The 23277-nt window shown below is 32.5% G+C and overlaps 2 protein-coding genes across 6 annotated transcripts in view; one reads left to right on the top strand and one right to left on the bottom strand.

Annotated features, from left to right (window-relative positions):
• Positions 1-1536: 1536 nt before the first annotated feature.
• LOC125220078 (protein LNK2) lies at positions 1537-9105 on the bottom strand. 5 transcript variants are annotated; one of them, XM_048122207.1, is made up of 8 exons: positions 8784-9105; positions 6192-6555; positions 5986-6115; positions 4999-5251; positions 4701-4787; positions 2690-3376; positions 2455-2606; positions 1537-2125 (listed from the first exon to the last, which is right to left on the bottom strand). In XM_048122207.1, exons 1-8 carry the CDS (start codon positions 8805-8807, stop codon positions 1756-1758), a joined length of 2067 nt encoding a protein of 688 aa, XP_047978164.1. In that variant the 5' UTR covers positions 8808-9105; the 3' UTR covers positions 1537-1755. The 5 variants fall into 5 exon arrangements, with proteins under 5 accessions (XP_047978164.1, XP_047978163.1, XP_047978162.1 ...); XM_048122206.1 differs by having other exon boundaries at positions 2690-3394; XM_048122205.1 differs by having other exon boundaries at positions 4939-5251.
• Positions 9106-20184: 11079 nt separating this feature from the next.
• The window catches only part of LOC125220445 (annexin-like protein RJ4), a 6947-nt gene continuing 3854 nt past the window's right edge, over positions 20185-23277 (top strand). The window contains exons 1-4 of the mRNA XM_048122614.1: positions 20185-20283; positions 20427-20572; positions 22939-23160; positions 23234-23275. Coding sequence (XP_047978571.1) covers positions 20211-20283; positions 20427-20572; positions 22939-23160; positions 23234-23275 — 483 coding nt within the window. The 5' untranslated portion in view covers positions 20185-20210. The remainder of the gene's footprint in view (positions 20284-20426; positions 20573-22938; positions 23161-23233; positions 23276-23277) is intronic.

The raw sequence follows: 23277 nt of genomic DNA on the forward strand, positions 1-23277 counted from the left end.
TGTATTTGTTAAGGACCAAATAATTCAAAAGATAATGTTATGGACCAAAATAAAAAAAAATCGTCATATGTTAAGGACCAAAAAGAACCTTTACTCTTTTTTAAATTAAGTATTTTATGGTAAATGATAGTAGTAGTATTCTACTTATGTGAGTACCTCCCATTTCATGCTTGTCTAATGTTATTTTATTTTATGTATTTAATTTGATTTTAATACATTAAAAAATACTATTTATATTTTCAATTTTGCAAAAATTATAAAAATTAAAGTTTGATTTGTTATTTTTTTGAAGTTATAGAGAAAACGAACAAATCGAGCTTTTATTTTTATAATATATGTACAGTAAAAAATATGAATAACATTTTTTAATGCATTATAATCAACTAAATATATAAAACAAAACAAACAACACTAAACGAGCATGAAATGAAGATGGTGCTCACATAAGGTACGTAGCATGTCATTTCCTAATACTTAAGGAAAACATGTAAATTGTTTTCTATAAATAACATCACTCTCTTCTTTAACAAATTTCTCAGAAACGGATCCAAATGCTCAAGTAGGGTTCATAGCCTACGCATATGCACAAGTGTAGGATCTGAATGATTTAGATACATGGAACCAGCCAGGGACTCAAGTTTTGGCGACGCATGTTCTAGGGATACAACTCACAGTCCTAGCGATGGGTACCTCATATACTCATGGATGTTAGATTGACAATAAGATTTCGGACATCGAACCAACATGAGCGTTAAACCCATCCCCTCCGAAGGTCAGATTTGGTTACCAAGCGAAGGGCAAAGACAGTGAGAAGGTTCATATGGATGAGAGCTGTTGCACACATCCGACATTCGACGTTCATTCCATGGTCTAAAATTATGCGAAAGACAAGGCAATGACTACACCTTTCTCAACACAAAATGGACCCGAGCTGAACCCAAATATGAAATTTGTCGAGGAAGCATTTATACTGTAAATAAGCTTCTTCGTATATGTGTTTTATCCATCATTACGAAGAAATATTTTGTCACCCTATGTGTTTACTTATTGATATATTCGATTTTATAAACAAAACAAGTCTGAAAATAAAATTGGATTTTTTTAAAAAATAATTTTTATAAATAACAATCGAAAAATTAATTTTGAAAATGACCGAAAATGTTAGGGCACTCGCACGTCACTCACCACTGCACTCCATTGCACATCCATCCCTCACAAAACTGGACATAATTATAAATTACTACTTTCATCCAAACCGAGCAAGAGATGAAAATGATTTAGAACAAATTATAAAATAAAACAAGGAAGCTTCACGCAGGTTCACACACCATTGCACAGAAGCTACAAACAACAAAGGCATGTCTTTTGTGGTTGAAGTTTACTAGCTTCACAATCACACATCAAATCCTTACCAGACAAGACGATATACAAACTAAAGACATGCACACAATGCAAGCATGGCTGGCTCTTCAAGACGGGTGAACCAGAGACTAGTTTGTTGACAAAGGAGTAATATGAAAGCATAGACACAAAGACTCGTGTGAACGATATTTCCTGAAATATCGCACGCTATAATACATAAGTTCCTTCACTTGTGCCAAGTGCTAGTTATTCTGCAACCACGCTTGAATAAAACCAAATGGCTGACATGAGAAGTAAGCGACTCATTGCTAGAGTATCGATACTAAGGTATATATTACATACTACAATTCATGGAATAGATAAGGGAAGGAAATAACCATATCAAAATGGTTTTCACTCAGCTATTCTTCGGTTGGAGGTTTCAACCTTTGTCTGTACCCCAGTATTTTCAGTGTTCGGCACAGTCTCATGAGTGGCAAAAGCAGGAAAGTTTTTGGACTGGTTGCTTTCAGAAAATGTGCCTGCTGATTTTGATCCCTGTGGAGATGTAATCTGAGTGTTCCCAAAGCTCTCAGCAAAACGACCCTTGGTTAAGCTCACTGTCGGATTTGCTTTCTTTTCAAATGGTAGGTTGGGAGACAAAGGTGAGTCAGGTGCATCAGAAGGTTTTCCAGAAAAGTCAAGTGGCCTGTGGAAGAGCAAATGCGCCACCACCCGGTCTATTGGATTTGTATCCGTCTCCGCATCAGCTGTTCTAGAAAACCTGCAGTAGAAATGATTCAGAGAACAAAGTTCCTAAATGGTGAGAAAAAACTAGATGAACCAAATAAACCGAACCATGCTGATGCAATTTGGTTGGTTTGGTTCGGTCATACAGTTCATTCGTTTGCATTTTGCTTCAAAATAAAAAACCAAAATTTGTATGTCCCACATTTCCTCTTTGACCAATGACCCACTTTTGCTGTACTTTAACCTACCTAGTCATTAGGAAATATCCACCCCTTTGCCCCCCTCCTCTCTCTCTCTCTCATATTCCCTTATCATCTCTATTTTCCCACTAAAATCTTTCAATATCTTTGATAAGTTACTGACCTGTCATGGCCAACTAAATCTTTGTTACCGAGAACTTCATCTCTGCTGCTTGTGCAGGTACTGCTTGTATCATTATGGTTTTGCCTCTGCAAAGCACTTTGGGCAAGTCGAGATAAGCTGTCTCGGATGCAAAGTCTTATCTTATTGTCCAACTGTCAAAGAGTCAAATATTGTTGATAAGCTTTCCAAACTTGTCAAGAAAATGAGAGATATTAAAAGACAATCTGAGACTAACTTTAGCTATGATATCTTGAAGCTGATAGAGCACTGATTCCTCCACTGAGAAATTATCAAAGGTTGCGCTGATTGTATTTGAATCATACTGTTCGCCAGGCGAGCTTGGTTCAAGGGAAGGAAAAGACCCAAGACTTTCATTAACCTCGACTTCCCCTCCTTCCATGCCAGAAATTTCAGAAGCTGATACCTGGTTACCAAATTGCAGCTGCTGTTTCTGAATAGCAAGTATTGCTCTCATTTGCTGCCTCCTCCTTAACTTTTCAATTTTTTCTCTTGGTGTCATTGCTGGAGGCTTCCCTGCAGCATCGTCCGAATTCTTTATTGAATTTGAACTGGAAGGAGGGGCTTCATAGCTAGAAGACATTAAATCATGGCTTTCATCCCCAGGATGAAACTGTGGAAAGACAGAAGTCATAGGATGGTGATTCATACTCCCATACAAAGGAGTACCTAAAGGTGCACGTGGTAAATAATTTTGTTGAAACAGCTCAGGCCTCGGAAGTGAGCTTTGCTGAGTTAGCACCAAAGGTGGACCTGGGTTGATCACTGATGGTACACACTGGCCATTAACTTGTTGCAACGTGCTTCCAGATGAGGACCATGTGCCACTTAAGTTACGAAGGTTTCTGACTTCATTCTTGTTGTCCAACTTCTGACCCTTCAGTGACCTCTTTTGCCTGTTACCCTGAACACGCAAAAACAACTAGAACAAAAGTTTGATATTCAAGCTAGAATAGAATGAATATTAAAATGGACAAAGCAAGATCAGAGTGACACTCAGCGGGAGAGAACACCATAAGATAAAACTCAGTCTAAAGTTGAAGCCATGAATTTTTTTTTTATTGAGATTGTTACTGATATGGAATTTCAAACTACTAAATATGTTCAAATTGATATACTATATTGTTTATGTAATGCTTTCTTAAACAGGTATGATGCTGAATGTATTCAAGCACTATATGATATCATTTCATGTTCAACCTATCAGAGAAAAAAGCTCCAAAATTGAAAAGTGTTACATGAACAAATGGAAATCCTTCTGTACTGCATATTAAATATAGAGTGAAATAGCTCAAAGAGAAAAGGGATATTGGTCTCTAAAACCATGAACTTCAGTCCAATTTTGGTATTTCCCATGAACTTAAAAATTGGTCTCAAATATCACAAACTTTACATTTTGTTCGTTATTTCCCACTGCAGTTCAATCACCATATCCGACTAACATACGTGCATTTTTATCCTACTTGACACTGCTAAATCAATGTGTTTTTCTATGTGGCTTTTTATCCTACTTACCACGAACTTAAAAGGTTATCTAAAATATCATACATATTTCACGGTTACCCATGTAGAATAAGTTTTTTGCCGATGATATCTAATTTGGATTGGGTTGGGAAATAACAAACAAAAATGTATAGTTTGTGATATTTAAGACCAATTATAAAGTTCATGAGAAATAGTACCAAAATTTTGCCAAAGTTCATGATTTTAGGGACCAATGTGCCAAGATAAAATGGATGATTAAAATTCACTGACAGAAAATAAAACTAAAAGTATTTCTTTTTTCTAAAAAAGAAATGGTCAAACAAAATTCATTCCGATCATAATAATTAGAAAAAGTTACAGAAATAAAAAACTAATGGCAGAAACATAAAAACTTTACAGTAACTGTTCTACAGTAAAAAATTATGTCTAGTTATTTTAACTTAAAGGGGACGATTAAACCTATGTGGGTTGGAAAGAATGACTATTCAGTCATAATTTGAAATAGGGATTCCATTCGAAATGGTAATACCCAATTTCAAACTTACTAATCATAGGAATAACCATTTACAATCCGATCTCATTCCATCACCAATTATTAACTCCAAAGAAAGTGAAAAGAAATAAAAAAAAATGTTTTGCAATGAAAAACAATAATGTTTGGAAACTTGCACAGGGAAATGATAAAATGAAATCTTAGCAAACTAAGAGTGCCATTCTACATGAAAATGTATGGAGAAAATTACTTTGCCTGGGAAGTTAGTGGGGGTAGCGGCAATTCTATCATTATGTTGTGCTAGGCGTGCTTGGATAATCCCACTCGTTGCTGGAGACTGAACAAAGAAACAAAAGGAGAAAAGTTAGTCCCTAAATAAGTCAAGAGTAATCATAAAATACAAGCTAAAGAAACCCAAAGAAGCTCATGAATTTGCGGAGAAAAGAGATAAATCTACAACATAATATCGAAGATTTAGTCCTTTGTACCTTTTGTTTCCCTAATAGGTTACTTTTACCTCCGAAATGTTCAATAATATCTAAGCTTGCCTGTACATCTTGTGGAGCATGAGATGTGATCTCGTTGAGTTTTTCGTACCCGAGCATCTGGCTGGTATCTGGCATGTATTCAGCCTTAACCTCAGATTGATTGATTGCGGATCTTAATGCTCCAAATGGAGAATCAGTGGAATCTCCAGATAAAGGAGTAGTGCCCAGAGGGCTGCTGGTTACATCTTTGGAAGAGGACCATAGCTCATCATCGTTTCCAGTGCCCATATTCCCAAATAATGGATCTTGATTACTGCAAAATATCACTTGTGAGGATACTAAGTTAGATGACATAGTTGGGGCAGAAAAGGAACCCATGATAACATTAACAGAGCTCTATGTAAAATACTATACAGAACGGTTAAAAGTATGATTTCACGTATCCTCAGGTACATAACCAATCCATTCAATAAGCCAAGAAATTGTGCAGCATGTTGAAAAATATACGACGCCAAATACTAAAAGATGGAGGCTTACGTATTCAGCCATAAAGAGGGGCATAATTGTAGTACATAATGTTTAAAAATGGCTAGAAATTATTTCAGTTTTTGTTAAGGAGCTAACTGGCATTTTCCTTATAAATTGGACATGCTGCCAGATAATAATGAGAGAACAATATATACACCGATACATATACACACACACACACATATATATAATAAGATGAGAGAGGATATGATCAACTTTATCCCGCACCAAACATGATTGCTGAGTCAAGACTCAGGAATGATCCTTTATATTTTCTCATCTCATTCTTTTTTTGGAGAGGGACTCAACTCTCAACTCATTCTTAAAGGTATACATTTGATGGGTCCACAAGCACAGATATTGAGACAATTATCTGCTTCATTCCTCAAGTAAAGAAATCTAGATGGCACACACCATATAAAATGTTAGAGCAACATACTTCAGTCAACAACAAGATTTGGCATATATGATTCTAAAAAGTGATCTCAATGGAAACATCAAAATAAAATTTCGGATTACCTAAATATCCTATCCAGATCATCAAAACTTCCAATGTTGGCCCAGCCATAGTCAACAAAGTCACCTTGTTCTCCATCTTCTGGGGGATTTTCAAATATTTCAGAATCTTTCTTGAATTGAGATGTCTCCTCTGTTGAAATATTACAAAATATCTCAGTATGTGGCATGCATGGATTAATCAAATCAAGATAATTATGATGTATCACCTATTAAGGAGCCACGTTCTGAACTTTTTGTTATGTTTTCTGATGCAATGTCACCTGCAGTATCCTGTTCAGCTTTTGGAACATTTGATGATGATGGATTAGGGCAATCAGACCATGAAGTATGATCAACTTCTGTTGTGCGATCACCAGAATCATTACAGCAATTACTATCTAGTTCAACCCCATGTTCATGTGTGGCAGGAGGATTTTTCACTTCAGGGGCGCTAGTATTTGAAGTATGCGGATTTTTTTCTTTCTTAGGGGGGTCTCCAAATAAAATTGAAGGTTTCTCCTCGACTTGGTCAGGATATGGAACAATATGATCATCACTTTCCCCAGCCTCACCCCATATGATGTTTGTTAACTGAAATGAAACGGAATAAGAAATAATGTAAGACCTCGAGTACCTAATCGTGAGAACGTAAATATATTGGCTGGACAGAAAGGATGCAGAATGGTTCGGTTTTTATCACGTAAATTTATCATAAGCTCAGTAATGCATGGGCTCGGGATCAAGTTATTAACCCAAGCAAGGACATGACACAGCAGTCCATTAGGCTAGCAACATGATCAAATCGCTCATTTATTCACAAGGGAAGAGAATGGCTACACTATAACAGAAAGGATCTGTTGTAATATGAACTATACATTCTTATTAGAAGACAAAGAGTTAGTACAATGAACGAGCTGTCCTTGAATGTTGAAAACATTCTCTCTCTAAAATATAGTACCAATATCTAGCTATCTTTGTTATAGGGAAGGATTTAAATCCTTTATGATTTCAAACGGAATTAAACTACCAAGCAACGCTGAACTTAACCCTTTCCAGCTGCTCCACCTCCTTCAAGTTCCTCTCTAAAAAGTTCTTCTGCTCCTCTCAAGCTTGGAACTATAACTCTGACACACATTTTCCTTTTGTTTAAAGGGTGGTGAGTCCACACTCCACCATAAGCCCAATGCTCTCAAAACTGTGCTATAATCTTGGAGAAATGAACAATGAAAAAGGACATGAAGAATTGATGATCTAAGCCTTTGGACTGATTCCTTCTTACTAAACCTTGAAAAAAGAGGCGTGTGAATTTGCAAAAGATGACGAGTGAAGAAGTTACAAAACCATCAGCCGTGAAAAGTTCTATACCATAGTAGATTAGTAGGTCCATCAAAAAGAAAGCTTGATACAGGAATTATATCTGATCGGAAAAAAATCAAAAGAGGGGACAGGTTTATGATGCCAATAACGGACCGGAAAGAGAAATAAGAACAAGAGTGCCTCACCTCAAAATACTCTGCTCGTAAACAAGCCTTTAACAATGTATAAAAAATCAAGTGAACTCTAGTAATACATTTCCTTAGGCTTCTAGAAGTTAGTCTAACTGACACAAAGACCCACATTATCCTCTTAAACCATGTTCACTTTAGGTAAATATGCGCCAAAATGAGTCCTTGTTCCTCTTGATCACACCACTGCAACTTCCCCAACAGAGTTTTATCGTTTAGCAACAACCTTTAACAATGTACAAAAAAATCAAGTGAACTCTAGAAATACGTTTCCATGGGCATTCTAGAAGTCAATCTAACACCAAGACCCACATTATTATCTTGCAACCATGTTAGCTTTATGTAAATTTGCACCAGATTGAGTCCTTGTTCCTCTTGAACACACCACTGCAACTTCCCCGAACAGAGTTTTATTTTAAGCAAGGCACCACAATTTTTAGACCAAACTAACACTCCACAACGAACTAGGTGAGAAATACTATGTCCATGAAACCATCTCACAACTTCAAGAGACCTCTTAACATAATGAACTTAAATCAATGTTAAACAACTATGTCCCGACAAAAATGTCATTATGTCCCTCTAGGCATATTAGAAAATTTACTTGCAACTCATTCCAAGTAGAAATCTTACGAGGATTAGCACCCAACAAGTCCTTTAAATACTAATGTGCGAATTTCTCACAATTAAAAAACCACACTAGCCAAATTTCCAACTTTTCTCCTCCACACTAATATCCAATAAGAAACGCATTCCCATGTTATTTTAACATGGAAAAGATGCTAGAGCCTTAGATAATCTTACTAAATTGGACTCAATTCCACTATGGAAAAACTAAGTATCATTAAAAATCTGTGAATTGACAACTTCAACCCTATCCTTTCCGACTACCAATGCTCTTAATAATGGTTTCTGGTTCACCATAATAGAGAAACTGGCCAAAGTAAGCATCATTGAACATATTCACCATCTATGAGTCTATGACTAAAATCTATACTGCCACGCCGTGAGTCCAGAAACCTCAGTAGACATCTCGAGCTACAATTAACAATTTCCCTTTTATTTCAGCTCATATTTTCATTCTATATAAGCTAACGCGAAATTGTTCTCAACATTGATGCATGGAAAAAGGAACTATAGTCTATATACTATAACAACAAAAGGCGGCGGACACAAAACTCCAACCCCCTCCCGGATCTCAACGGAACCATAACCAAAACAGACCGTACTATTCCAGATTACATTCAATTTTGACTATTCATTATCAACAAATGTAGGACTAAAAAATAATACGCAAGACGGAGAGAAACACACCTCCTCGTCGTTCCAATCAAACATAGCTACAAAAAAAAGGCGAAATCAAATCTCCAACTGCAAGCAAGCGCAACGTCGAGGGGTACTGGTTCAAATGTAGTCCAAACATGGCCAACTTGGTTCCCGCTCAAGTTTTCAGCAGAAAAACAGCGATGAAGTGGAAAGAGGAGAGCATGAATCAACAGAGGAGGGAGTAATTATCCTGTTAGAACGGTGAAAATTGGATAGGGATGCGGTGGATTGTTTGAAAATTGAAACAGGGAAGAGTCAGAGTGAGGAGAATTGGAGAAGGAGAGAGAAAGTGGTGGAAGCAAGTGGGAGGTGGGACCCAGACCCACGTGAAGGGGGTTAGTATTGAAGGTGGAAAATTAAGCTCGTGTGACGAGGCGTATCTAAAGTGGTGGCTGTAGTGCCTCCGATTTATTTGTGACTTCCTATTGGTCACATTTGATTTGTGGTCTCAAACTCCCATATTCTATATTCAAATCAACCAATTTCATTAATAACACAAACTCTTCTTTTGGGTTAAACTCGATTACGTAAACTTCATTATATAATTACTCCATCCCCTATAATCATATTATAAAAATGAATTTTTTACTGTTATTTTGATTTTGACAAGCATTAATAATAGTACTCCCTCTTGAACTTATTATGTATGACAAAAAAAAAAATTCAAATGTTTTTGGATAGTTATGTTTAGTAGTTAAATAAATATATAAAATAAAGTATGAGTCGAAAAGAATAGAGAGAGGATAAAGTAAAATAGATAGAGAATTGTTTTTTTGTCATAAAATAAAATGTACCTTATAGTGGACGGCCCAAAAAGAAATATGTATCACTTATAATGGAGCACCAAAGAGTACTTGTCTGACGCAACTAAGCTGAGTTGTATTTTTTTTCAGGATGTTCCAATTAAATTTGAGTTATTTTCTATTTTGACTAAAACCAAAATATCTAATCAATTGTACCTTGTTCTTTCTTCTATTTTATTTTCTTATCTTCATATAAACCGTTTAACACAATCTATTAATCTCTGGATTAAAAAGAAATATTTCGACCTAGTTTGACAGGAGGGAGAGAACTTCAAAGGGAGTATGAAAGTTAAGGCTTTTGCTAGTAAGGCGTTAAGAATATAAGTTGAAGTAACAAGGCTTCAAGGCATAATGCTTTTGGTGCGTGGGATTCGATAAACATGGTCCGGCTCATATATGAGGAAATATGGTTTGGTGTGTTGAACTTCGTAAAAAAAAAAACTATTTCAAGTTAATAGAACTACTCTTTAATTTATACTCCTATTTTAGACTGACAACACGATTAATATATCTATAAAGCTATATATAGATGAACTCTTAATACAAAAGAGTGTAAAACAATTCTATTGAACGCCGTGATTATGGCTTACAACAGATGCCACATTGGAAACACGATCGGTACATCGAGACATTACAGGTCCAACTCAAGCCATCCTGAGCATCATTCGAACAGGGTCATATAGGGCCCGACCCAAGCCACATGGACTCTGATACCAGTTGTTGGGATCGTCGACTGCCCATGAGTTTAATATTGTCCGCTTTAGAGTCAAAACGGTAAGCATTTATTTTTTGCTTATCCCAAAAAGTCACAAACTAATTGGAGTTAGACAACACGCTCCCAACTTCCCATACTCATTGATGTGGGAAGAGTAAGGTGTCAATGCAGCCCGCAACCCGTGGCCTGGTCCGAATATCCAGCCAATTTTATAGGGATAGGGTTCAAACTTTCTAACCCGATAAAATTACAGTCTAATTAGCCGCACCCTATTAACCTACAACCCGTTAATGTCATACCTGAAAACCTGATAAAATTTCTATTGTCTATTTGTTTGACTCTTAATTCCGACACTTCACTAATTGTTTTTATAATATAGATAACTAAAAAAATAAACTTTCAATTTTATATTAAATATTCAAATTATATATAATACTAATAGACAAATAAATTAGAAACATTAAATTTGATAAAAAAAATATTTAAATTTCTAAAACATGCTTTCAAATTTTTCAAAATATGTTTATGTTTCATTTTGCACAAATCTCAAATATTAGTATTCCATCATGTTTATATTTGTGTTTAAGCATATGTAGCAAATTTATCATAATTAAGTATTTTACATTTTATAATTATAACTAATTTTTATCATTATTTATTGAATCGATCGCATGTTAATTTTATCGGTAGCAACCTGATTAACCCGCTGGGTTGGTCCGAAACCCGACCTTTTAGGGTCAAGATTGAACTTTTATAACTCGAAAAATCACAACCCGATTAGTCTGCACTCAATTGACCCACAATTCGAATGAGATTGGCCCGAAACTCGCTGGACCGACCCGATTGATATTCCTAATGAAGTACCTATACTTATAATTTTATTTCAAATTGTTTAATTAAAAATTTAGAGACTACTAATTAAACAATGTTGAAAAATATTTGACAAATGTAGAAACTAACAAATGACGTACCTATACTTATAATTTAAGTAAATACAATTATGTACATGAATTTTAAAATATTAGTACTATCCCCTGTGTCCCAACTTAATTATGAAGTAAGAGAAAGAAAATAAGAATAAAATAAGGCTGGAATAAAGTAAGAAAGAGAAAGAAAGAAATAATAAAGTGCGAATGATGATAAAGTAAAAAAATAAGAGGATATAGTGCGAGATGATTGAATTAATTATTGCCAAAAGAGGAAATGTTCCATTTAGGTTGGAACGTACCAAAAAGAAAAACTTATCACTTAGGCTAAGACGAAGAGAGTGTAATTTAATTTCGTATTCTATTTTTTTGAATAAATTATATTTTAGTTTTTGTAAATTCAACAATCGACGTTTCTAATTTTTTTTCTAACATAATAGTAATATGCACTTTCTAATCGTATAAAAATGATGTTTCATATCATAAAAGATTAAATAGAAATGATGATCTCAATTAATTTTGTGTTATTTGTATAAATTTTTGGTAAGTTTATTGATTTGTTGACATTAAACGTTATAAAGATTCAAAACTTGTATTCTATGAGTATATTTTTTGCAATCATATTGTATAGTACTCCATATGTTTAATTATTTCATCTTCCTCTGTCTATGATTAATTAATTGGCATCATGGGACTAAACTCGAGTATTAAAAAATGTAGGGGAAATTAAGTGAATAAAGTTAGTAAAATGTGAGTCTTACTTTTATGTACTACTAGTACTACTTATAATAAAATGTGAGTGAGATGAATTAGTGTAGTATGAGATGCATTATCAACAATAAAAAATAAACATTTTAATTAATTAAGTGGACGAACGAAAAAGAAAATCGGTGTCATTAATCGTGGACGAAGGCAGTATATGAAGTATTTGCTAGAGTAACATTGATGTAATTAATTAGCAGCCAATGCGAATATTATATTACATTACAATCATTTAAAAAATTACTAGGAAACACATTAGTGAAATAATAGTATAATAGATTTAATAGAAAAATATGATATGCATAATCGACAAATACAATGCTCAGTATTTGATTTAGAGTTAAGGATATATACCGACACAGTAGATATTAGCTCAATATAAACATGTGTAAGACATTATTTATCATCATATATTCAAGATTGCATAATTGAACATAAATAAAGCAAGATCTTCGAACATCATGTATTTCACGTAAAATCATAAATATAATAGGATCGAAATTACCTTGGTGATCCATAGCGGAAGCGATTGTGGAAGACAAAGAGAACTTCCTCGGACTTTCTTTTGTGCAGTAGCGCAGCTCCAACTCCAAGGATTTGTTTCTCTCTCTTTCCCTCGTTTATGTGTTCTCTTGATGTGTGTGATTTGATGGGATCACCACACTTGTATTTATAGGCAGAGAGATGACAAACCCTAATTATCAAACCCTAAAAGCCCTTTCCATCAAAGAGACCCAAAATAATTTATTCATAATCATAAACTTGATTCTCAAGTCTCACGTAAATCACAAACATTATTCCTTACTTATATATTCCTTTCCTTAATATATGATAGGAAATATATTATTCCCAAATCAGTGAATATATATTAGTCAACTAACAATCGGCCATATACAATTATATATAACCTCAATTTCCTTATTAGTCGTAGGAATCATATTGTGAATTACCATTAATTGACTAATTAATCACATGATTAGGAAACACGTCCCAATATCAATAATTAATTAGGGAAAAATGTGTCGTATACCAAGTTAATGTATTATATTAAATATCCAATTCTATTTAGGATTCTATCACATGTCACATATGTGAGACATAAAACTTACATTCTCCCACTTGGCGAACATGTGGGACACAAAGTTTTCGATTCTCCCACTTGTCACACGTGACAGAGCCACGATAAAATAGACATAACAAACATAAGGCGCGCATATATTGGAATTTATAAATACTTTCATCATTGGTAAACATAAGTATTATATTAGAGAGACTACTAATGCGAGTCATGGCGGGCATATATCATTCAATCGATACAGTTCCTTCCATGTACCACATCACCAATATCCACTCTAATATAATCTATAAGTGACACCGTGTCCGTAATTGTCTTATTTCAAGACCTCCTGCATTAATACTAAAAACGTACATATGCATTTCAAATAATAAGTATATGCAGGAAAAGTAGAAACAACTTTATTGAATTCAAAATATCTATAACTTAAGTGTCTGAACCAACATGGAGACATAAAGGTTAGACGTTTCCATACCCAAGACCCATTATGTTAACTTATTCTATAAATGTCTTAGGCGGTAACGCCTTAGTCAATGGATCAGCAACCATAAGTTGTGTGCTTATATATTATATAGATATTCTTTGTTCCCAAACTCCATCTTTCACGACAAGAAACTTTAATTCCATGTGTTTAGCTCCTTGAATACTTGTCATACTTACAGAAAGATATGATTGCACTATCATCACAATATAATTTCAACGGCTTGGATATTGAGGAGACAATACCAAGGCCTGAAATAAAATTTTGCAATCATTAATGCTTCAAAGCAAGCCATAAATTTAGCTTTAATGGAAATCCAATAATTTCTAGTTGATCAGATGTCCTTAATGTGAGCATAAAATCTTTTGTTCCCTTTAAGTATCTCATTATTATCTTTGCAGCTCTCCAATATTCAACACAAGGGTTACTTTGGTAACGGCCTAGCATTCCAACTGCAAAGTTGATGTCTGGTCTAGTACAGACTTGAGCATACATCAAACTTCTCACGTTAGAGGCATAAGGAATATTATCCATCTCTTTACGTTCCAATTCAGTTTTTGGACATTGATCCAAACTGAATTTGCCACATTTATGAATTGGAACAACACTTGGAGAACATGCACTCATGTCATATCTCTCTAAAAGATTCGATCTATGTAGCTTTTATGAGACAATCCAAAAGTCCACATGATTGATCACAAGATATTTCTATCCTATGACGTAGGATGTCTCACACATATCTTTTATGTTGAAACTTTTAGAGAGGTAATTTTAGTGTCATGTAGTAATCCAATGTCACTACTAGCAAGCAATATATTATCAACATACAGAACCAAAAATATGAACTTGCTCCCACTAACCTTGAGGTATATGCACCGATAAATGGTGTTTTCTTTAAAACCAAAAGCAGTAATAGTGTCATGGAATATAAAATACCATTGTCGAGAAGCCTATTTCAGTCCATAAATTGATGTCTTAAGTTTGCAGACTAAATTTTCATTCCATTTCTTAATGAAGTCTTCAGGTTGTTTCATGTAGACTTCTTCTTACAAATCATCAATTAGAAAAGCTATTTTCACATCCATTTGATGCAGCTCCAAGTCAATATGGGCTACAAGTACCAAAATGATTCTAAGTGAGTCCTTCTTTGATACATTAGAGAAAGTCTCTTTATAATCAACACTATCTTTCTGAGTATAACCTTTGGAAATAAGTCTGGCTTTAAATCGTTTGACTAAACCATCTATGTCGAATTTGGTCTTGATGACCCATTTACACCCAATATACTTTTGTCTATTAGGTAATTCGACAAGGTCCCAGAATTTATTATAATCCATAGATTTTAACTCTTCTATCATGCATTAATCCATTTATTAGAATTATTACACTTAATGGCTAGTGAATATGAAACTGGATCATTACGTATTCATATATCACATTCGGATTCTTGGAGATATGCCACATAGTCATCAGAAATGGCCACCTTCGTTCTCATTAAGAAAGCATTAATGGCACATCTGGAGATGCTTCTTCCATACCTATGTTCAATGACTTTGGCATCATCATTAAGTGGTTGGTCATTCAAATATTGTTAGGTTGTTCAACAATATTTGACACACTTAATTCTTGAGGAAATGAGGGAAGAATGTTATACCCTTATTTCATTAATGACCGTATTACGAGTGTTAGAACTCCCACTGATCTCACCATTCTCGAAGAATCATATATTTCCAGTTTCCATAATTCTCATGCTATCATTAGGACAATAAAATCGATAACCTTTGGATTTTTGTAGTAACCCACAAAATAACCACTAACTGTCCAAAATCCATTTTTCGTTTCTTGCAAAGAGTATACTCTAGTTTCCGCTGGACAGCCCCAAACATGAAGGTGCTGGAAACTGGGTTTTCTATCTGTCCAAAGTTCATAAGAAAGTCTTTGGTACAACCTTACTAAAAACTCAGTTTAATACATAAATAGCGGTTCTAAGAGCATAAATTCACAACGTTATGGGTAAGGTAGAATTATCATACTTCTAACCATTTCCATGAGAGTTCGGTTTCGTCTCTCAGCAACATCATTCTGCTGAGACGTACTTGGCATAGTGTATTAAGCACAAATGTCATGCTTTTCTAAGTATTTGGCAAAAGGTCCATGTAATTGACTTATTTTAGTGGTACGACCATAAAATTCACCACCTCTATCAGATCGAATAATTTTCACATTTCTATTTAATTGCCTTTCAACCTCAGTCATAAAATGTTCAACTGTGCCTGAGATTTTTCTTGCAATAAATAAATCCATAATGCGAAAAAATCGTCAATAAAGGTGATAAAATGTTTTTATCCACTAGAAGTCGAGACATCAAAAGGTCCGCAAATATCTGTATGTATAATTTTAAGGAGCTCATTGCTTCTTGTGGCATTTTTAGTATTGTGTTTGGTTTGTTTACATTTAATACAATCCACACAAACGGTAATGCTTGTAAAGTCTAAATTCGAATGAATATTATCCTTTATAAGCCTCTTAATTCTTTCACTAGAAATATGATCCAGTTCCTTTATGCCATAAGAATGATAAATTCGAATGAATATTATCCTTTAGACGCTCCTTCGGTTGCAATATGAGCATGAGATGCACCCATTCCATACTTCTTCATCTTATGCTCCTCCTAGACCAATACGTTTCCCAATTCTTTAAGAGTCCACTAATCTTTTATAGTGAATCAATTTGGAATGGTCTGAGGATATAAGGAAGTTAGAATGAATTGAACAATGAAATCCTTATCCACCTATAATCCTAACTTTTCCAGCTTAGAAGAGATGTTATTTATTTCCATCACATGCTCGTACATAGTCCGAGAACCATCATATTGCATGCTCATGAGATCCTTCATAAGTTTTCCTGCAATAGACTTATATGCAGTTGTGAAGCGATCCTCAACATTATGCAAATATTCTTTTGCAATATCAGTCGTTGAGAGACTTTATCTACAACGAATATTCTAATGAACTGTAAACTTAGTCCTGTTAGATATTTCCCAAGCATTATGGGCAATCAACCAACTACTTTGATCAAAGATAATTGGATTATCATTCAACAGTGTTAGGTTCCAAGTCCATTATTACAAGAGTGAACTTAAGTTTCTCTTTCCATTCAAAGAAGTTAGTTCCATTAAGTTGGGGAACGTTTGAGGTAAACATACTAGTAGCAAAAAATATATGTTTTTACATTATAAGAGCAATTAAGAAATGAATGCTCACATATAAAAGCTTTGAATAATAACACGAACATTAATTTGAAAACCCATATCATGAGGCAATTATGAAAACTCCTTTGGGTAGTCTTCATACAATTATAAAAATCATGCTTTTAATATTCATATCTTAGTTCAATAATTGAGTAATAATAAATTGGTGTTACCTTTGGGTAATCGACACCAATTTAAATTATTAACTCCATTAGTGTTTATTATGTCGCAAAGACTATTTCCTTTGAGAATCTAGACCTTTTATGACAAACAAACTATTTAGATAATGAATAGCCACAACAAGCATGATGATTAATTGCATGCATAGATTTTCATATTAACTTGATTATAAACTCTTCTCATTTTACCTCACTTTGGTGATTGCAAAATAAACATAATATAATCAAGAATGTATAGCTATTAATTGCTTAAGCAGATTTTCACTTAATTTGATTATAAACTATTATTTTACCTCACTTTGGTGATTGTAAAATAAACATAATATAATCAAGAATATATAGAGATTAATTGCTTAAACAAATTTTAATATGAGTTTGATTATAGACTCTCCTTATTTTGCCTCACTTTGGTGATTGCAAAATAAACATAATATAATAAAAATACATGTTAAAACGAGAATTGAATTATGTAATCATTCATTCCACCGTCTCGGTAGATTCATAATCATAAAACATTTAATTGAAATCTCAATTCACTGATGCATATATTCAAACGCAATTTACATACAATATATACACAGTCAAAATACCAAATCAATTCCATATACATAAATAGAATCAATATGGAAACAATATATTTCAAGTATAATCGCATAAAATGAACAGCCTTTAATTTATAAAGCAATTAAACAAATGCAATTCACAATGAAATAATGCGAACAAAATTTAAGCAAACTAAATTACTAATTCAATCCCACTGTCTCGATTCATGAAAAACAATTTTCCATAAAGATAGTCAATCAAAACATAATTGTTCAATTAGTCAAATGCATATGTTGAATTCACAAATACGTACAAAATACGTAATACAGTAACCAATTCAATTTATTAATTTGAATTTGCAACATGCTGACCATATTAAAACAATCGATTCAATTCACAATAATTTATCAAAATAAATTCAAAAAATATGGTTTTCAATTATACGAAAATACATGAGTTCTCAACCATGCTCTGATACCACATGTAAGACATTATTTATCATCATATATTCAAGATTGCATAATTGAACATAAATAAAGCAAGATCTTCGAACATCATGTATTTCACGTAAAACCATAAATATAATAGGATCGAAATTACCTTGGTGATCCATAGCGGAAGCGATTGGGGAAGACGAAGAGAACTTCCTCGGACTTTCTTTTGTGTAGTAGCGCAGCTCCAACTCCAAGGATTTGTTTCTCTCTCTTTCCCTCGTTTATGTGTTCTCTTAATGTGTGTGATTTGATGGGATCACCACACTTGTATTTATAGGCAGAGAGAGGACAAACCCTAATTATCAAACCCTAAAAGCCCTTTCCATCAAAGAGGCCCAAAATAATTTATTCATAATCATAAACTTGATTCTCAAGTCTCACGTAAATCACAAACATTATTCCTTACTTATATATTCCTTTCCTTAATATATGATAGGAAATATATTATTCCCAAATCAGTGAATATATATTAGTCAACTAACAATCGGCCATATACAATTATATATAACCTCAATTTCCTTATTAGTCGTAGGAATCATATTGTGAATTACCATTAATTGACTAATTAATCACATGATTAGGAAACACGTCCCAATATCAATAATTAATTAGGGAAAAATGTGTCGTATACCAAGTTAATGTATTATATTAAATATCCAATTCTATTTAGGATTCTATCACATGTCACATATGTGAGACATAAAACTTACAACAAGTTGCAAAAATATAGGTATAATTATTGTAAATTGTTATACAGTAAAATGATTCTTTAACTTGATGAATTCAATAGCAAATAGGAGGTTTTCTTTTTAAAAAAAAATCTAAATTGGAGGATTATTGTTGAACTAGTAGCAACCAAATCTGAAATCTATATATGTTAATTTGTAAATCTGAAAAACATCTATATTCACAGACATATAAGACATTGTATGACATGTCAAATATAGGAGTAATAGTACATGCGTATATTATATTGCTACTATATTTTATTTAAACTATAAAGAATAAACGGCATGCGTGATCGCCAACATGGCAAATATTATTATATTATATTTAATTATTTTATCAAAGTCATGACACGTACATTCACTATTTAATTAGTAATTGTATCCCATTCAACAAGATTAAGCTACCAACGCCACCAACCAAAACATCACACACGACACACCCACAATACGTACAATTATACTAAGAACTTTGCCTTCCCAGCATTTTTAATTTTATACTATTCACGCACAATTATACTAAGAACTTTGCCTTTCCAACATTTTTAATTTTATAGTAGTAACTATTCACGCACACATAGATTATATATGTTGCTATTAATCCGAACAGAACTATATAATACAATATCAATAATCATCCTGAAATTTCATTGTAAATTCTGACTGTGACCCTCAAATAATCTACAGGTGTATATTATTCCGATCTCTGTCCTCATCCCAATAAATAAAATTTTCCAGATTTATATTTGGGATTATGCGATATGCTCCACAATAAAAAAGAAAGATCATACTTTTTATCCCAATGTATGAAATGTTTAAAAAAAGTAAGTTAATATTATCCCAATGTATTACAAATTTATCAGGTGTAAGAACATATTATTAGTATATATGGAGACGTTTATTTTGAATAATAGATGTATAAAGAATAAATTTTAATATGAAATTATTTTTTACATTGATAAGTTCCAAATTAATCGAATACTAGTGATAGGACATAAGACTATGTAAACTACAATAACTCCTAGAACAATTTAATTACTCCGTTCTCCCAAAAATTGTGATCACATAAACAATTTTATACGACAACCTAAAATAATACTACTACCTTCACCACTTGTTAAGTGAGACATTTATTTTCAAGCTTGATTTAAAATTGTGTTTTGTTTTCAATAAATAAATAAAGTAAAATAAATTTAAATTGCTGGTTTTTATAAAAAAAAATACTATTGATTAACTTTTCTTATTACAACATCTCAAAAAGCAAATAAAATCGGGATAAGGAGATTATAATTCAAAACCGTCTACCATATCTCATACTATTATTATAATAATTTATGAAATGGTGAAATACAACGGCGTTACGCCCAATATTAAATACATGGAATTGGTCATGCTCCTATAAATACCCCTAAAAATTAATGGTATAGGCATAACACTCAATATTTTTCCAAGCTCAATTAATATGTCTACCATTGTTTTCCCCGACCACCATTCAGCTGTTGCAGATGCTGAAACTCTTAAGAAGGCTTTTCATGGTAATATTCATTCAGAGTTCAGACCCATATCTACTTATGGTCTTAATATTATTTTTAAAATCATGGAGTATCATCAAAGATGGATCAAGTTGCATATTTTTGTTGTGATTTATGTTGAGTTTGTAAATTGTATGTATATATAGGATGGGGAACGGATGAGAAGGCGGTGATTGGAGTATTAGGAAGGAGAAATGCATTGCAAAGGAAACTCATAAGGCAAGCCTACGAGGAATTGTACCAGGAAGATCTTGTCAAGCGCCTTGAATCTGAGCTCGCCGGAGACTTTGAGGTTTCTCTTTATTTCTCTCATGTCATATCATAAGCATTTTTGGTATTGCATCTCTTATTTTAATTCGCTATCACCTTCGATATAGTATAGTAAATAAAATAATTTCATATATTGTTCTATTAATATTTAATCTTGGGCAATCTGAGGTGCAGAATAAGTAATCTGAAAACTATATGCGATAAGAGTCAAACTATGCATTTTTCCATGGCCAATTTTGTGTATTCATTTTACTAAAATCAAAACTAATTTCAGATTTGTGAAATGGAGAAAAAGGGTTAACATGTGTGCTGTTTAATGTTATTTGTTCTTGAAATCTCTCGCATCTATGCATTAAAATAGGCAAATTACACGACTTAATATCTAAATCTCTAGAGTAAAATTATAGAATTAAAGGAAAGTCTAATTTTTTTAAGGTCGGTCAAAAACATCATAAACTTTCCTAGATCTGCATATTCTTTTAAGAAAATGACTGTGTTTTTTTTTACCAAAAACATTACTTTATGTGTAAATTATAGTTGAGTGATGATTCAGAGACATAATGTCTCCAAGCCATAATACCCCTATGTCACTTTGACATAAATTAAATTATTATATGGACTAATATACCCTTATTTTAAATTATAAAATGAAAGACAATTCATTTATTATATCATTTATCTAAGTAATCAATCAAATTCATATCAAAAGTCAACTCATCAAATTACACTCTTTTATCAAAATATACTCAATCATCTAAATATACTCAATCAAAACTAACAAAATCTCAAATATATTAATTTCTCACTCCATAAATCATAAAAATGACTACATGCATATACATACTTAATTTCTTAGTATTATCATCCAACAAAATAGTTATACTCATTCGAATTAAATTATTTTATTAGTATTAAATAATTACTAAAATTCTAAGTCATAAAAATGACTACATGTATATACACTTAATTTTTAATTGTTATCATCCAACGAAATAGTAATAATTATTCGCATCAAATTATTTTCTTAGTGGTATTAAATAATTATTAAAATTCTAAGTCGTAAAAATGACTACATAAACACACATACTTAATTTCTTAGTCTTGTTATCCAACTTATATGGTAATAGTCATCCGCATCAAATTATATTATTAGTATTAAATAATTATTAATATTCCATGTCTTAAAAATGACGACATGCACATACATAATTTCTTCGTGTTATCGTCCAACGGAATAGTTATAGTCATCGCATCAAATTATTTTATTAGTACTCTATTAAATAATTATTTTTTAAAGAGAGTATTAAATAATTATTAAAATTCTAAGTTATAAAAACGACTACTATGTGCATACACTTCATTTTTAATTGTTATTATCTAACGGAATAATAATAGTCATTCACATCAAATTGTTTTATTAGTTGTACTATAAAATAACTATTAAAATTCTTAGTCATAAAAATGACTACATGCATATACATACTTAATTTCTTAGTGTTATTGTCCAACGAAATAGTAATAGTCATTCACATCTAATTATTTTATTAGTACTAAATAATTATTAAGATAGTAATAGTCATTCTTGTATAAAGTATTTTAATAATATTAAATAATTATTTTATTAAATCTATTAAATACCTATAAGTTTAGAATTTAAAAAATATTATATAAAGTATTATTTAAATACAGGTTAATTCATTATATTAAATTAAATTTTAAATAAACTAATACGTATTACGTGAAGTTAGAAAGAATACTTCAAAAGCATATTTATGTAATGAATTTAAATAAATTAATATTACCTAATAAGTTGTTTGGAAATTTATGAGAGATTGATAAGAAGATTTGAATATATATTTGCTTAAATCAAGCCATCCATAAATATACACATAACTTTCCTAAGCAAGTAATTTTTAAATACAAATAAATGTTTCATATGCATAAGGGTAGTATGGTACGTGTATAAAACATAAATTTAAATAAAAATTTAAAATAATCTAAAATGACTATTTTAACCTCATTATAGCATTATGGCTTGGAGACATTATGTCTCTAAAACATTTTCCATTATAGTTTTACCCTCTTATTAAAATACATAACCATTTCAAGTCAATAGATCCACCTTTCAAACTAGTATTCCTTGTGTCTCAATTAATTGAGAAATATATAAATGATGTTAAATAGATCAAATGAAGATGAAATAATAAAGTAGGAGAAATTAGAGAGACTAAATGGAAAAATACAATAAAGTTAAAGCGATTTGATGTTTTTTTAAAAGGAAATTACTCATTTTAGTTGTGACATTACAAAATGAATGCGACTCAACTTTTGTTGGGACTGAGAAAGTATACTATTTTAGATCATCATTTACTTGAATAACATGTACAGAAAGCTATGTATCGATGGATTCTTGACCCAGAAGACCGCGAAGCAGTTCTCTTGAACGTCGCTATCAAGAAAAAACCGGTGGTCGATTATCGCACTATCATCGAAATCTCAAGCATTTCTTCGCCCGATGAGCTTCTAGCTATAAAGCGTGCCTACCAAAAGCGGTACAACCACTCCGTGGAAGAGGATTTGGCTCAACACGCATCAGGAGACCTGCGCAAGGTGCCCTAATTCTCACTTAATTATCTATTATTTTAGTAAGAAAAATAGTAAAAATTTTATTTTGTGTGTGCAGCTGCTGATTGGAGTTGTGGGCACATACAGGTACAATGGCGAAGC

This window comes from Salvia hispanica, chromosome 4, assembly GCF_023119035.1.
Source record: "Salvia hispanica cultivar TCC Black 2014 chromosome 4, UniMelb_Shisp_WGS_1.0, whole genome shotgun sequence".
Taxonomy (NCBI): domain Eukaryota; kingdom Viridiplantae; phylum Streptophyta; class Magnoliopsida; order Lamiales; family Lamiaceae; genus Salvia; species Salvia hispanica.